At 42.2% G+C, this 16911-nt stretch overlaps 1 protein-coding gene across 1 annotated transcript; it reads left to right on the top strand.

The window, feature by feature from the left end:
* The first annotated feature begins 950 nt into the window (after positions 1 to 950).
* Positions 951 to 16542, top strand: LOC121569748. The gene is made up of 10 exons (XM_045221030.1): positions 951 to 1027; positions 1345 to 1378; positions 1559 to 1780; positions 1883 to 1955; positions 2162 to 2249; positions 2799 to 2849; positions 2933 to 3004; positions 3318 to 3465; positions 12009 to 12096; positions 15680 to 16542. The coding sequence occupies exons 1-10, from the start codon at positions 993 to 995 to the stop codon at positions 15784 to 15786; spliced, it is 918 nt and encodes a 305-aa protein (XP_045076965.1). The 5' UTR covers positions 951 to 992; the 3' UTR covers positions 15787 to 16542.
* The last annotated feature ends 369 nt before the right edge of the window (positions 16543 to 16911 follow it).

The raw sequence follows: 16911 nt of genomic DNA on the forward strand, positions 1-16911 counted from the left end.
TAAAATGTGCAGTTTTGTCACACAACACAATGCCACAGATGTCAAAAATGTTGAGGGAGCGTGCAATTGGCATGGTGACTGCAGGAATGGCCACCAGAGCTGTTGCCAGAGAATTTAATGTTAATTTCTCTACCATAAGCCGCCTCCAACGTCGTTTTAGAGAATTTAGAAGTACGTCCAACCGGCTTCACAACCGCAGACCACGTGTATGGTGTCGTGTGGGCGAGCGGTTTGCTGATGTCAACGTTGTGAACAGAGTGCCCCATGTTGGCGGTCGGGCAATGGTATGGGCAGGCATAAACTACGGACAACTAACACAATTGCATTTTATCTATGGCAATTTTAATGCACAGAGAAACTGACGAGATCCTGAAGCACATTCTGAGTCAAAAAAATGTTTTAAGGTATCAAATCACATTTTATTGGTCGCATACACATATTTAGCAGATGTTACTGTAAGTCGCTTTGGATAAAAGCGTCTGCTAAATGGCATATTATTATTATTATTATTATTATTGCGGGTGTAGCAAAATGCTTGTCTACAAAGTTGCTTAGGAGCTAGAAGCAGAGCTTCCATGTCTGTCGGCACCATCTTACTTTTTAAAATATTTTTTAAATCTGTGACCAACAGATGCATATCTGTATTCCCAGTCATTTCAATTGACAGATTTTCTTATATGAACCGTAACTTAGTAAAATCTTTGAAATTGTTGCATGTTGTGTTTAGATTTTAGTTCAGTATAATAACGGGGCCACCTCAGATTCCATTTGGTGTCAAACCGTGCTAAAAACTGGGTTGTTTCAAAAGCTGAATTATGGTAACCATCTGCCCCCCCAAAAAAAAATGGTTCATGCAAAGAAATGGTAGCTAGAGCCTAAGTAGTCCAAAGATGCTCCTAGGGGGCCACGTCGCTCAACACTACATTTCCCGACATATCTGTAAATGGGAGGGGCCGATTTGGTTGTGCGCGGGCAGATTTTTAAAAAGAAAAATGGCGGATATTAATTCTGTAAAGCAATCGGAAAGGTTTGTATCTTTTTAGTTAATAACGTTACTGAAAGTTTTTCTGAAGTTCAGTGATTTGCTGTGAAGAATTGGGTGGAATTAACGTGCTATCTCAGTGGGTCATATTGGGTTTTCCATCAAAGGAGGAGCTTGCTAACGTTAACTTCCGACACTGCCCGGCTAACGTTAGCTAGCTAACACCGGCAATAATACGCCTATTTTAAAGTTGTCCTAGTGATAGCCACGTTGATAGACAGTTAACTAGCCATTTCAACATAAATTATGCTCACGTGGTTGTGTTGATCTTTCTCTACCTCTTTTTCCATTGATGTCATCAGCAGCTGCGACAGCTCTGCTGAACGCCAGAAGAAGGTAAGACACTCAACAGCTGATCGTGTTGTGGTCTAGGCGGTTTTGGTTGCACATAAGGGCCACTATAATATTCATAATATAACCTTACTAAAATGGTAGCTAGCTGATGAAGTTAGCATACCACTGACGATAACATACGAATGATCTAAAAGCCCACTCTCATTTTGTCTGTTGATCAAGGTCCACCAAGAAGAAAACCCTCAGCAAGGACTCAAAAGACTTTGCCCTGGGAGTCCAAGCCCAGCAGCTCCTCACCCCAAATCTCCCCACAGACACACTCCTGCCTCCACCACCACCAATACCCAGATGTCAGAAACAACAGAGGTACAGATGGAGCCAGCTCTGGAGCTGTGTTCTGGAGGAGAGGGGCAGGGAAGGGACCCTGAGGGGGGTGTTTTGAAGGTCAGGTTAACTTCTACCTGTAGGTTATTTCAACATCTATGTGATCCTGGCTGAGAATTTAGCTAACTTTCTGTGTGTCCCATCTCTCTCCTCTTTCTCCAGCTGGCAGTCGAGAAATTACAAGACTCACTGAGCACAACACCCAACGCCAGTTTAGAGTCACTTCAGACACAAGGTTGGTAGAATCCTTGTAAGTCTATCAAATAAGTAGTGGTTTTGGATTGTAACATCCGGCAAAAAAACTAAAACGTTTACCTCTGCCCCCTACTGGTTTGATGTTGTATTTTGAATGGAGCTTAAGCTGTGTGCAGTGCACTAGGCATAAGTGTTGTCTAATAGTGTTAACATTATTTGTTACTACCGTTCTTTTCCCTGTGTCAGTGGAGGCTGTACAGAAGGGGTGGTGTTGCCTTGCCAAAGACCTACGCAGTGAGCCTCCGTGTCAGCAACCTCCCACTAGCACAGCCAGGTAATGCTGTCTCAAATCACAGCCCTCAACCTCATTTTGTTCACTGACTTAACACGCGTCCGTAAACAAACATACTTACCTTTTTCCTGAACAGTCTATTTTGCCCTTTCTATTCCAGCACTGACTTTTTCCTCATCCTGTAATATGAGAAAAATAGGGCCGGGATGATACCAGTATTGCGATACTCGTTTGTATCGTGATACTAGTCAGTATCGTGGCAAGGAAACAAAACCCAAAGCGGATTTAACTTATTTAGGAAAACAATCCTAATGTTGGAAACAAGCAGCATCATGTTGTCATCCAGAGTTACATGTATGTTTTTCCCCAGGCTATAGCACACAATATTTCACATGCAGCAGGTTTTTAAAGGACCAAAGAGTTAGGCATGCTTCATGTTTTAATTTTTGCCGTGGATACTGGTATCGGCACAGCCCTAGAGAAAGGGCTGTCATTCTTCTGTATTGTCCTTTTTATTTCTAGTTCAGGCCTTTCTGTATTCATTCAGTCGTCTGTTATGGCTCCCTTTTGACTGTCTCTCTTTCTCGCTAGTGACACTGCAATGCAGAATACCATGGAGCAGAAAAGGAAGGCTATACACAGGTAACTGACTTCCCCGTCATTGTGTGTGTGTGTGCCTGCAATGAATAAAGATTGTCTATTTTTATTCTGCCTGTGTGATTCAGGCTGCAGGCTGAGAGTGCATCTTGGGAGTCCCTGTTAGACAAGCACCGGAGTAAAGCTGAAGAATTGGCCAGGTGAGCACATTCTCACACATACAAATGACATGCACTCGCCCACTCTCGTTCCGCACTCGCCCACTCTCGTTCCGCACTCGCCCACTTTCGTTCCGCACTCGCCATGCTCCAAGTTTCAGGTTGTCAATAAAGGGATTTTTCTTCTCATATGCCTGGTGCTCCAGTCCTATTTGGGCTTTAGCCAAGAACTGTGTTTGTTCATTGTACTGTATGGCATGATAACGATACAAGAGTTGGCTACAGCCCATTTTAGGACCATGGTTTTTGCCTAGTGTAAATGTGTCGGTATATCTCCTCATCTTTCCCTTTGCAGGCGAGTGGAGCAGGGCCAGGAGAAGGGGGTGACGTTAGACCCTAGCTGCCTGGCCCAGTCCTCACAGAGCCAGCTCCTCCAGAACAAACCTGATTACCACAGCCTGCTCTGCAGACAGCAGCCCATACTGTCCACCATGGACATGGTGGTAAGACGGGCAAACTAGTATTATACTACTTGGGGATGGTTTCTTGGACACAGATTTGGCCTAGTCCTTGACTAAAAAACAAGCTCAGTGGAGAATCTCTGCTGAAATAGTTTTTGTAGTCCAGGATTTGGCTGTATGTGTCCAGGAAAAAGCCCTGTGGAGTTTATAAAAAATATTCTATTAGGCATATCTTAACTTCCATTTATGTCACATTTTCACTTAGTCATACATTTATGTCAGTGGGAGCCTACAAGTAATTGAACATTTGTGGATTCACCCCCTCAGTGTTCCATGTCCCATGCTCAGAAAGTAAAAGATGGTAGCTGCAGTGCACACACTGTAGCTCCAATGCAAGAAAAAACATTTTACAGCTAATGTGTCTGTGAACATTGTCCATACTTGCCTTTATGGTAAAGCAATACATTTTTCTAAATTTGTATCACCCTTGTGTGTGTGAATGAATCTTACATAAAACGCCCATTAATAGCCCGAGCTAGGGCTGGAAGGTATACTGTATTTGTCTATATACTGGTATTTATGCACGGACCGGTTTGGGTCTTTAGCTTACCTTTGTATAACAGTATTTAAATGTTTGGTTTGTTTAAATGTTACTCCACTCGGCGTGTGTAATGTCCGTTTTTATAGTTTACTCCGTTTTCTACTTGAGTCTTCTCTCTCCTTCCACACACACCCAGCCCATTGTCACTCAAGGAGAGTAGTTTTTGCTCTACCACGTGTCACAAGTTCAAATATTAGCCGTTCACTCGCAGTGACAGTCTTCATGGTCAAGACTGCAGATGCAACAAGATGTTGGTGACAACGATGCTGCTTTCCACTTTGCTTCATAATATAAATCCACAAGCGTTCTATAATTACACTATTAGTTGGTGTATCTTAGTGTCTGCAAACAGCTAGTTTGGCTTTTTTTTTTGTGAGTTGTGGCTAAAATAAATCGTGATAGTCGCTAATGCTAATCAGCTGGCAAGCTAGCCAGCTAGCTAAACGGAGCTAGCTAATACGGCCTGATACCAGTGATGGTGTAGGCTTAGATCAGCATGTTGTTTGTACAACAGTATATTCTAAATCGGAGAGGAATAGGCAACACATTAATATTTTAGCTACATCAAGTAAAAAAGCTAATTAGGGTCCACTGGGAAACACTGACCAACATTTTGGTTCCTACCCTGTCACAATAACCCCTCCCTGGCTTTTTAATTCGTTGACATGTCAAAAGTGCCCAGTCACTTTTGGTTAAGGTTTGATTGAACAGTATAAAACAATCAGAATGGAGAATGTATGCGTTGCCACGCTAGAGTCATGCACTACTCATAAAGCATGTTTAGAAATTGTATTATTCAAAAACCTAAAATACAATACAACAATTTTTAAATATTGTGTCATGTGAATTTCTATCTCTAATTCAACCTAAGCTTGAATCATTACCAGAGGTTGTAAAGCTCTGGTTTTAATCATCAATGATTCAAGGTCCACAATCCACAAGTAATTATCGGTAAATTTATTCAAGGAGAGCTCTCCTCAAACGCAAACATACTGTTTTTATACCCCTTGACAAACTAAGACACTATGCTCCTCCCACCTTTAGGTGGCTTTCTTAAACAGTTCCCGCCTTCCCCCTTGAATGTTTAGTACCGCCCCCTCTGTTAGTGGGTTGACACTACATGATAATTCTAACATTTATACTGTGTTTGGGGGGAAATTCTTTAGTCATTATTCTTAAAATCCAAATTAATCTAACAATCCACCCCTTTGACTAAATATTCCCACATTCAGGATAAATGTATTTTACAAGCATGATTAATCTCAGAGATCACATCAGAACTAATAAACATTTCATCCAATTGCGGTCTTTCAGGGTCCAAATCCTCGTCATCCACCAAGCCTGGAGGATCGTTTTTCACATTCCCCTGGTCAGAGTCCGGAGTCAGTCCATCTCTCATCATTGTTTAGATACTGCATTTCACCAACGCCTGACTCACCAATCCTCGGACACAGGGAACAAGACAACAACCACATAATACAAGAATACCCATACAAACACTGATCGCTCCTAAGATGGTGGCTGCTAGGGTTTTCCATTTACCAAATATTTAATCAAACCACCCTATCCACAATGTACTAACTTCTGAGTTCAGTTCATCCTTCACTTAGTGCAGTTAATTCTGTAAGAGCTCTGGTGACTGTCCCATCCAGTGTGGTGTTGTTAGGGATAAATATGCAACAATGGCTTATCTTTCTATAGACACCGGCCCTTTCTGCCTGATCTAGAACCAACCTCTACTAAGTTATGAGCGGGATGGCGGATAATCGCTCAGAGATCCCCTTTACTGCATCTCTAGTCTTGTCAATAAATCGTTGTTGGTTGTAATAGATATAATTTATCCAATCCATATTTTTGTTTGTCACCCACCAGAAAAATGTTGTAGTAAAACTCTCCCATATTTGATTTATAGCTTTGTATTCGCCTGGAACACCCCTGGGGATGCCTATACCATCTATCCAAATTGGGCTATTTCCTTCCTGACTTATTTATTTTTCTCCTAATTATTCTTCCTGTCACTGGTCTTTGATGACCAATTCTTACAGGTTGGACCAACAATACTGGTGCACAAGTACCCACCCATCCCTCTGGTAATGTCTGCCGAATGCTCCCTTTTTTAGTGTATGCCCACCACACATCGGTCAGAGGGATGGTTAGGTTCCTAATTTTTTCCCCTCCCTTCCTTATCTAAATCAGTCACATTAATTATCTCCTTACAGCCATCAAAATCACCCAAGTTACGGGTGCCATTTCTATGTCTGTAACACTGGTATTCGCCAGGAGTTAAAGTGAATCTAGGTGGGCTGGCCCAGTATGTCAATTTTGCCAGCCCAATCCCTGTGCAATTTGGCTCTTTTTGATTGGACCCCAGGTCTAATACACAGGGAAACATTGCCTTTGGCATTGGGGCGGTCAACATTGTTGGTCGCCCAATGGAGCATGCATAACAATTGGTCTCCCCCAAGGCCCTAGCGGTGTATTTCATCCACTTTAACCAGAGATTCTCATCAGGGACCCCCTCCACTTCCCCATTGTTCCATTCTTGGAGGAGAAAATCTTTCATTGTGGACGGGTTAGTCAAATTGACTCAGTCATCCCTTGACTGATTTACTCGGTCTATTGCCATTAATGGATTAATGACAGTACCTGCTCTCTCTATATCTTTTTACTCCATTAAATGTAATCTTAGACAAGTATCCCGTCCGTATACGTCCGCGCCAGCCCAGTAAGTTCTTTTCATGTCCTCTTTAGTGACCTTTACTATCGTTACTACCATCTCCGTGGGGATGTCGTTATCTTATCCTCCATCTGGACGTCCAGCCCCCCCCCGTCTCATATCTCCGTCCCCCAGTATGTCTAAATACCTGAGCCCAGGAACAATCCGCCGAGGGAGCTGAACATGAATACAATGGGATTTTATAATCCCACGTTGCTTGCTTATCCGCTCTGATAAGATCCCTAATCATAATTTTGAATCTTACTCCCCACCCTTCTCTGACTCCTATTTTGTAGATCACTCGCCCTTGATGGTCAGTATGTCGGGTCGCTTTCCCTTTATTTCTAACTAATGGTAAGGCCATAGCGTAATTGGTGCGAGGTGGTGGTGGATCTTGACCTACCACGACCATTGCCGAGACTATGATGCAGCTCAGGGTCACTCATATTCCCAAAAACCGCCAACCCTCTCCTGTCTTGAGTCCTTCTGCTCGGTACCACCCCATACTCACACCCTAGGAACACACTACAGTGATGATAGGTCTGGGTAGGAGATCTTCGTTGACAGAGGTGAACCCCGGACCCTGTGGTCCAGTTCTGCTCGTCAACTCTGCGTGTGCTAAGCGGTGCTTGTATGTGGTCTTACCTTCTTGCAGTGGGTAAAATGGACCCAGGTTCCTCTCTCTGCTATTCTAATGGCCAAGGTGGTGACCAACATAACCTGATAGGGCCCTTCCCAACAGGCCTGCTTCCAGTTTTCCTTCTAGTGACTGGATGCTCACCAGTCACCTGGTTAGATAGTGGGTCACCTTCTCCTTTAGTTCACCTGTGGGGCACAAAACCTCTGACATACGGGTGTGGTTAATAAACTATCTTCACACATGTTCAGATTAATCTAACAATTTCTGACTGCATTCTCTTTTTAGACTGTATCTAAAAAAAAATGTTTTTTTTAAAAAGTATTTTGTCCTCTCCTTCGTATATTATTTAATACAATTAGCCTCTTTCCCCCTCTTGACACACAGTTCTGCTTATGTGTCAATTTTTTCCACCTTCCTAAACATTCCCTTAGGTTATTTATCAACCAATTGCCATGCCTTTCATTTTTTAGATTGTCTTTTGCTTCTTTATGGCTTCTCCCACTTCCTTTGTCTTTATTGCGGCTAAATTCGACTTTCATTCAGTTCAGAATCAATTAGTAATCCAATCAAACAATCTCTTATCTTGTAAAAACCACTTATGTTTAGTTCAACTTCTGTTCTACCCCGGCTCTCCCGGGCTTGACCTGAAGACTGATTGTTGGACATGACAAGTCCATTTTTTAGGTCACCTAAGTATTCTGCCTAGCAACAAAGAATAAAAACCTCTATGTTCGTGATTAACCCAGTTATCTCTAATAGCCCACCAAAAAAAAAAAAAAACATCATCTTTAAACCACGACCAATGTTATCCCTCTTTACTCTCTACCATTTGGGTAACATCCCTGATATATTTATGAAAAGCTAAGACTGTTTGGGAAGAGAGCAACAACATAACCTGTTCTTCCTCCTCAGAGTTCCAAATGATTTTACCATGGGCTGCCATTGCCTAAATACTGCCTAACTTCATAAAATCCCTCAAAATTCCTCGAGTATACAATGATTATTTAATTGATTACTCTAAATCTGCTACATGTGATCTCATTCAAATGATCCATTATCAATTATTTGATCCACCCCCTAGTAAAATCTCTCTCCTCTTCTATTCTGGAGTTCTACCTCTCCCAACTATTTCCCCTAGTGGCCATAAAATACTCTGCTCTCGTCTGTTCCTTTTCTTACTCTGTTAGTCTCTGCCTTTCAAGCTCCAGAAACTGTTATCTCTGTCTCTCAGCCTGCTTGTTTTTCAAACCTAAACAGTTTCCTTCTCTCTTTTTCTTTTATTCTCTCCCTCTCTAACTTCCTCTGTCTCTCTAAGTTTGTCTCTGCCTCTCCTTTTTCCCGCCAACCAGAGCCACAAATCATTCTCCTTGTCCTCAACTCAACCCTCACAGCTCTATCGCTACTTCCCTCCTATCATTACTGAATCAATGATGATACATTTACATTCTAGTCACCCAGCAGACGCTCCTATCCAGAGCAACCTAGTGAATACATTTTTATTTTTTTTAATCTTTTTTTTATTTTTTTTTACTGGCCTCCCCCCGTGGGAATCGAACCCACAACCCTGGCGTTGCAAACGCCATGCTCTACCAACTGAGCTACATCCCTGCCGGCCATTCCCTCCCCTACCCTGGACAACGCTGGGCCAATTGTGCGCCGCCCATGAGTCTCCCGGTCGCTGTCGGCTGCGACAGAGCCTGGATCCGAACCAGGATCTCTAGTGGCACAGTTAGCCCTGCGATGCAGTGCCTTAGACCACTGCGCCACTCAGGATAATAATAACTGCAATAACTATCAATAATAATTATAATAACTATTACGAATTATATTGTCCTTTTTCTGATGTTCTAATTGTAGTCTTTCATTTTAGTTTAAAATATAAAGTTATTTATAACAAATCCAGAACCCACCACAGGCTGGCGCCATTCCCCCAGCACAACAGCCAATGCCACTTGCTTCACTGTAATGAAAATAAATTATCGTTTTTTTTAAATTTTCCAATTATTTGTATTTTTCCGCTAACCCATTTCAGTTCGCTATTCAATATCTTTAACAGTTTTCTCTGATTCGGCCCCAATCAATAAAACAAATGCTTGATATTATTTATCAGCATACACTTAATGACATTCCTACCATTTGAACTATGTCCTGTCTCTCACTCCCCCCCTCTCCTGCTCCTTCCTACATTATGGGGGAGGCGCGGGAAACTTCCCTACAATCTATCTTCTTAGGAAATAATGTCATTCGTACTTGTAACATATTTTCATAGATTATTTAGAATACTACTAAAGTTATCTTATGCAACTTTTAATACACGTAAAAACTCTCTCCACCCATTCTCTATTGAATAAGTGCGTCTTCCTAGTTACCCCATAACCACGCCTCAAATCTTTTATTTAGCATTTAACCAACCAAATACTAAGTAGTATCCGGTTATCATTTATACCCGCCGTTGAATTTCCTCATACACACATATTTCACCTTATGCCATTCAAATGCCCAACACGACATAATAGTTCAATTCAACTCTCTATTGGTTTTTCAAGTCGCTCCGGACCAGAGCGTCTGCCAAATGACCAAAAATGCAAACGTAAATTTCTCTACTTTCTCACTCATTACGTACGTCTACGTTTGAGTGCGAAAGCTCATACATATGCATAATAATATGCCATTTAGCAGACGCTTCTATCCAAAGCGACCTACAGTCATGCGTGCATACATTTTTTATTCTATTTTTATGGGTGGTCCCGGGGATCGAACCCACTACCTTGGCGTTACAAGCGCTGTGCTCTACTAGCTGAGCTACAGAGGACCACATCATTGGACTTTATAGGTACCTCTCAAATAATCGCTTTGTGGTGTTTTTAGCCAATTCTTAATTGACACGAATCATTTTTTCAAACATTTTACCCGTTGAACCAAAAATATTGACTGTCATCCTCCTTTTCCCCTGCAGTCACGAAGGTTAAATATTCCTTTGTCCCCGTTAAAGCATTTTCGCGCTTAAAAAAAACACACTCGCTGTCTCTAGCCCCTCCTTTCGCTGTTCTTTCAAATTAGTTCCAGTCTACATGCATCTGTTTGATCATAAATTCTAATTTTTCTACTTCGAGATGCCCAATAAATTCATACCTCTTCTCCCACATGGATCCATAAAACATATTTCTTTCATCTCCCGTTAATTCTCGGACTTGTTTAGAAGATGTCTTTCCCATGGCGGAACAATAAGAAATCCCTCCCCCCCTTTTTGTTTTTTAAATAATTCACTCCCAAATTATTTTCGTAGGAGCTAATCTCTTAGTGCGCCTCTTGCTTTTGTAATTAACCCTTTAAAATTATTTAACCCCTAACCCAGAGTTTCTATTTAAAACTCCGGTTTCATGAAAAGAGTAAGTTACCCAATTTTCCTCACGCGACTTATTTTTTTCTCCACCCCTGAAATAATGATCACGTCTCCCGAGGGATTAAGTCTCACACACATACGACCTTATCATCTGCCAAACTTGTTTGCAAAGTTCTAGCAAATTCCCAGTCGTATATAGAACTCCCGACACATCCCTCTCATACGATGATAATTAATTCCCTGTTTATACTGAACATTGCAATTCGTACAATGACAATATTAACTAGTTTACATTTGTGATTGCAATTCACTTTCATGTCATTTCGGACTAGTTTTTTTTTGTAATAGCTATTTACCTCTAGGATCAATTGCGGACCCTTCCTGTCGTAATAATTATTACCTTCTTTGAGATTTTGGTAACCTGTCTGCCCTTCACAAGAATTCCTATTCTTATACAAGTTTGAAATCATTTCACCAAAATACATGAATAAAACTACTGACCTTTTCCTTGTAGGTTGGATTCAAATAATTTTTCAAACTCGTTAACGTCTTTATCGTTCATAAAGAGTAATCACCGGCCTGTTTATTAACCTTAACGTCGAAGGCCAGGACTATTCTTCACGGATGCAATCACCCGGCCGTGCACGGATTTCGGTGTCTCTAGAACGATAAAGATGTATTAAGATCCGGCTCGAAGGACCAATCTGTCATGTGAATTTCTATCTCTAATTCAACCTAAGCTTGAATCATTACCAGAGGTTGTAAAGCTCTGGTTTTAATCATCAATGATTCAAGGTCCACAATCCACAAGTAATTATCGGTAAATTTATTCAAGGAGAGCTCTCCTCAAAAACGCAAACATACTGTTTTTATACCCCTTGACAAACTAAGACACTATGCTCCTCCCACCTTTAGGTGGCTTTCTTAAACAGTTCCCGCCTTCCCCCTTGAATGGTTAGTAACGCCCCCTCTGTTAGTGGGTTGACACTACATGATAATTCTAACATTTATACTGTGTTTGGGGTGAAATTCTTTAGTCATTATTCTTAAAATCCAAATTAATCTAACATATTGTGATATGATATTTTGGCAATATCGCCCAGCCATAGCACGAGCGTTTATTTGCCTCAACCACGGAGAGGCCCTGGCTTTTGTTGTGGAGATGGGCGCATATGGAAGTCCGGCATTTTATTACTGTTCAAGTTGTGAAAAGCTCACATCACCCTCTTAAAATGTGGTTTGCTAGCTCTACATGTAATTAAAAAACGTCTATGTTCCTCCATAGATTGACACCCAGAGTAAGATGATCAGGGAGCTGCTGTCCATACAGGAACAGTCTCAGGCACTGGTGAAGGAGACAAGCAGCAGATTGGGTAAGGACATGTCTTACTGGATGGATGGGTGTAGTGGTTCTCAGGGTTGTGTTCAGTAGGGCAGAACGTAGCAGAACGTTTGCAACAGAATATTAAAAACTGTTTCGATTTAGGTAGTACCTTCCCCTTTCATTCTGTTTCAAAACGTTTTCTCCCTGCTGAACACTATTTTCTTCAATTAAAGCCCCCATGCACTCTTTATTTGTATTTTTAAATCATCACTGTGTGTTTATTTTATGAAAAAGAACAAATTTATTTTGATTATTTAATTCCCAGAGCCTCCTTTGGCTGTTGAAATGCTCAGTCTGATCGTGTGGGTGTTAGGAAGCAAATTTGAAGATATTTACATACACAGCCCTGATAGGATGGTTTAAAGCCCACCCCCTTACCCAGATGAACAGTCATTGGTCAATTATAAGCAGATCACCTTGTGAAGTCATGATGTGGGCCAAAAAGTTCCATCCTACCTGAACGGGCTGAAATTAGTCTTTTTTTTTCAAACAGCTCTTACAAGAAGGGCGTTATCATAATTTTAACAATTTCAGTGTTATTTCGACCTCATAGTGTGGAAATATTTAAAAACAGGAAAATCACGTTAACTGCACTGCCCCTTTTAATTGTGTTTGAGTATATTATTTTTGTGTTTTTTAAATGTACAGTGTATTCGGAAAGTATTCAGACCACATTTTGTTACGTTAAAGCCTTATTCTAAAACAGATTAAATATTTTTTTCCCTCCTTAATCTACGCACAATACCCCATAATGACAAAGCAAAAACAGGATTTTTGAAATTGTATTCAAAATAAAAAAAACATACCTTATTTGCTCCAGAAACTGTTATCTCTGTCTCTCAGCCTGCTTGTTTTTCAAACCTAAACAGTTGACCCTTTGCTATGAGACTCGAAATTGAGCTCAGGTGCATCCTGTTTCCATTGATCGTCCTTGAGATGTTTCTACAACTTGATTGGAGTCCACAAGTGGTACATTCAATTGATTGGACATGATTTGGAAAGGCACACACCTGTCTATATAAGGTCCCACAGTTGACAGTGCAGGTCAGAGCAAAAACTAAGCCATGAGATCGAAGGAATTGTCCGTAGAGCTCTGTGTCGAGGCACAGATCTGGGAAAGGGTACCAAAACCTTTCTGCAGTATTGAAGGTCCCCAAGAACACAGTGGACTCTATCATTCTTAAATGGAAGCAGTTTGGAACCACCAACACTCTTCATAGAGCTGGCCGCCCAGCCAAACTGAGCAATCGGGGGAGAAGGGCCTTGGTTAGGGAGGTGACCAAGAACCCGATGGTCACTCTGACAGAGCTCCAGAGTTCCTCTGTGGAGATGGGAGAATGTTCCAGAAGGACAACCATCTCTGCAGCACTCCACCAATCAGGCCTTTATGGTAGAGTGGCCAGACGGAAGCCACTCTTCAGTAAAAGGCACATGACAGCCCGCTTTGAGTTTGCCAAAAGACACATAAAGGACTCTCAGACCATGAGAAACAGGATTCTCTGGTCTGATGAAACCAAGATTGAACTCTTTGGCCTGAATGCCAAGCGTCACGTCTGGAGGAAACCTGGCACCATCCCTACGGTGAAGCATGGTTGTGGCAGCATCATGCTGTGGGGATGTTTTTCAGCGGCAGGGACTGGGAGACTAGTCAGAATCGAGGGAAACATGAACGGAGCAAAGTACAGAGAGATCCTTGATGAAAACCTGCTCCAGAGCGCTCAGGACCTCAGACTGGGGTGAAGGTACACCTTCCAACAGGACAACGACCCTAAGCACATAGCCAAGACAACGCAGGAGTGGCTTCGGGACAAGTCTCTGAATATCCTTGAGTGGTCCAGCCAGAGCCTGGACTTGAACCTGATCGAACATCACTGGAGAGACCTGAAAATAGCTGTGCAGCGACGCTCCCCATTCAACCTGACAGAGCTTGAGAGGATCTGCAGAGAAGAATGGGAGAAACTCACCTAATACATGTGTCAAATCAAATCACATTTTATTGGCCACATGCGCCGAATACAACAGGTGCAGACATTACAGTGAAATGCTTACTTAAATGCACTGTTGGTTAAGGGTTTATTTAAAATAAATAAGTAAAATAAAACAAAACAAAGAAGTGTTGAGAAAAAAAGAGCAGAAGTAAAATAAAATAACCGTAGGGAGGCTATATATACAGGGGGGTACCGGTGCAGAGTCAATGTGCGGGGGCACCGGCTAGTTGAGGTAGTTGAAGTAATATGTACATGTGGGTAGAGTTAAAGTGACTATGCATAAATAATTAACAGAGTAGCAGCAGCGTAAAAAGATGGGGTGGGGGGGCAGTGCAAATAGTCTGGGTAGCCATGATTAGCTGTTCAGGAGTCTTATGGCTTGGACCTAGACTTGGCACTCCGGTACCGCTTGCCGTGCGGTAGCAGAGAGAACAGTCTATGACTAGGGTGGCTGGAGTCTTTGACAATTTTGAGGGCCTTCCTCTGACACCGCCTGGTATAGAGGTCCTGGATGGCAGGAAGCTTGGCCCCAGTGATGTACTGGGCCGTACGCACTACCCTCTGTAGTGCCTTGCGGTCGGAGGCCAAGCAGTTGCCATACCAGGCGGTGATGCAACCAGTCAGGATGCTCTCGATGGTGCAGCTGTAGAACTTTGAGGATCTGAGGACCCATGCCAAATATTTTCAGTCTCCTGAGGGGGAATGGGCTTTGTCGTGCCCTCTTCACGACTGTCTTGGTGTGTTTGGACCATGATAGTTCGTTGGTGATGTGGACACCAAGGAACTTGAAGCTCTCAACCTGTTCCACTACAGGCCCGTCGATGAGAATGGGGGCGTGCTCAGTCCTCTTTTTTTTCCTGTAGTCCACAATCATCTCCTTTGTCTTGGTCACGTTGAGGGAGAGGTTGTTATCCTGGCACCACACGGCCAGGTCTCTGACCTCCTCCCTATAGGCTGTCTCATCGTTGTCGGTGATCAGGCCTACCACTGTTTAGTCGTCGGCAAACTTAATGATGGTGTTGGAGTTGTACCTGGCCATGCAGTCATGAGTGAACAGGGAGTACAGGAGGGGACTGAGCACGCACCCCTGAGGGGCACCCGTGTTGAGGATTAGTGTGGCAGATGTGTTGTTACCTACCCTTACCACCTGGGGGCGGCCCGTCAGGAAGTCCAGGATCCAGTTGCAGAGGGAGGTGTTTAGTCCCAGGATCCTTAGCTTAGTGATGAGCTTTGAGGGCTCATCACTAAGCACCAAGCTTGTAGCGTCATACCCAAGAAGACTCGAGGCTGTAATCGCTGCCAAACGTGCTTCAACAAAGTACTGAGTAAAGGGTCTGAATACTTATGTTAATGTGATATTTAATTTTTTAAATATATTTTTATAAATGTGCAAAAATGTCTAAACCTGTTTTTGCTTTGTCATTATGGGGTATTGTGTGTGTAGATTTTCTAGAATCAATTTTAGAATAAGGCTGTAACGTAACAATGTGGAAAATGTCAAGGGGTCTGAAAACTTTCCGAATGCACTGTATTTGTTATGATCATGTATTAAGTGTCTACATCTATGATATCTCCTCCCATCAGTGGCTGATGCGGGATTCCAGGATCTCCTCTCTGACCCGGTCAGGGATCTACTGGCAGGACCCGTGTCCTCTGTATCAACCAACGCATCATCCACCGTATCATACTAGTACCTCTTTCTTAGGGTTGTCACAATACAGTGTCACGATACTACCATACTTGATTTGTCATGACAAAAAAAGAAAAGACTAATCAGACTGAATTTCTGGCTTTGTACAAGCAGGACAAAGCACACCTTTAATAGCACAGATTGTATTGTGACCTATGGTCTCGTCCAGGTTCACTCAATGAATGACCAATAGGAGAAAGATCAGTCTGTTTTTTTCTCAGTGTTTCCAGGATTTATGTCATGTCTTAACTCTGTACCCATGGCTCCCTAATTTAGCTGTTCTCTGTGGTGCCTTGTGGGGTTGTTTGTAAATAATAGTCTCTCTGGTATATTCCTTCATGGGATGAATGTGGATTCTTTCTGATATAACTTTATATCTATTCTAATTCTATTCCACCACTATACTAGGGAATTCTCCCAAATGGCACCCTATTCCTTATATAGTGCACTACCTTTGACCAGAGTGCTATGGGCCCTGGTCAAAAGTATTACTCTATATAGGTTATAGGGTGCCATTTGGGACGGACCCCAGCTCTCCCTACAGAATGTATGCTGTTGGCCACCAGAGGGCGAAATCACCCTATTATTTAAGTAGTTTATTTTCTTGTGTATGATTTCTACATTATTATTATTATTATTAGCAGTAATTATCTGAATTTGTCTTGTCCTTTCTGACCATTGAATCAGTTGGTTTAAAACCAGGTCCAATCCTGTATTTGATTTTAACCCTTCATAAATAAAGAAATATGAAATGTTATTCTATCCCAACTCCTTTGAAACATCTCTTGGTTTTAGTGTGTAACGAGGGGAAGAATTCTCTTTACACACAACTTGTTAGTTCTCACAACACACACCCTTGTATCATATGTATAATACTTTACTCCCTGTCCCTTTCTTATCCCCCAATCTTTTCTGTTTTGTCCAGAGATTCAGTCTTCTTTTCTCTCCTCCAGCACTGCTATGTCTATTCCTCTGTCCATCAGGGAGGAAGCCCCTCCCCCACCTCATAGTGACTCCCTCCTTCTCCTCACACAGGGTCACTGACGCAGAACGAAGGCCTGACATTATGCCAAGTGTTTCACAACCCCCCTTCTTCTGTTTTTCAATCTCATTCACTCTCACTATC

Source organism: Coregonus clupeaformis, chromosome 7, assembly GCF_020615455.1.
Source record: "Coregonus clupeaformis isolate EN_2021a chromosome 7, ASM2061545v1, whole genome shotgun sequence".
Lineage (NCBI taxonomy): Eukaryota > Metazoa > Chordata > Actinopteri > Salmoniformes > Salmonidae > Coregonus > Coregonus clupeaformis.

Coding starts and splice junctions, on each gene's coding strand:
- LOC121569748 (XM_045221030.1), top strand. CDS start 993: ATGGCGGATATTAATTCTGTAAAGCAATCGGAAAG. Junction 2,850..2,932: donor AAAAGGAAGGCTATACACAG/GTAACTGACTTC, acceptor TGTGTGATTCAG/GCTGCAGGCTGAGAGTGCAT. Junction 3,466..12,008: donor TGTCCACCATGGACATGGTG/GTAAGACGGGCA, acceptor GTTCCTCCATAG/ATTGACACCCAGAGTAAGAT.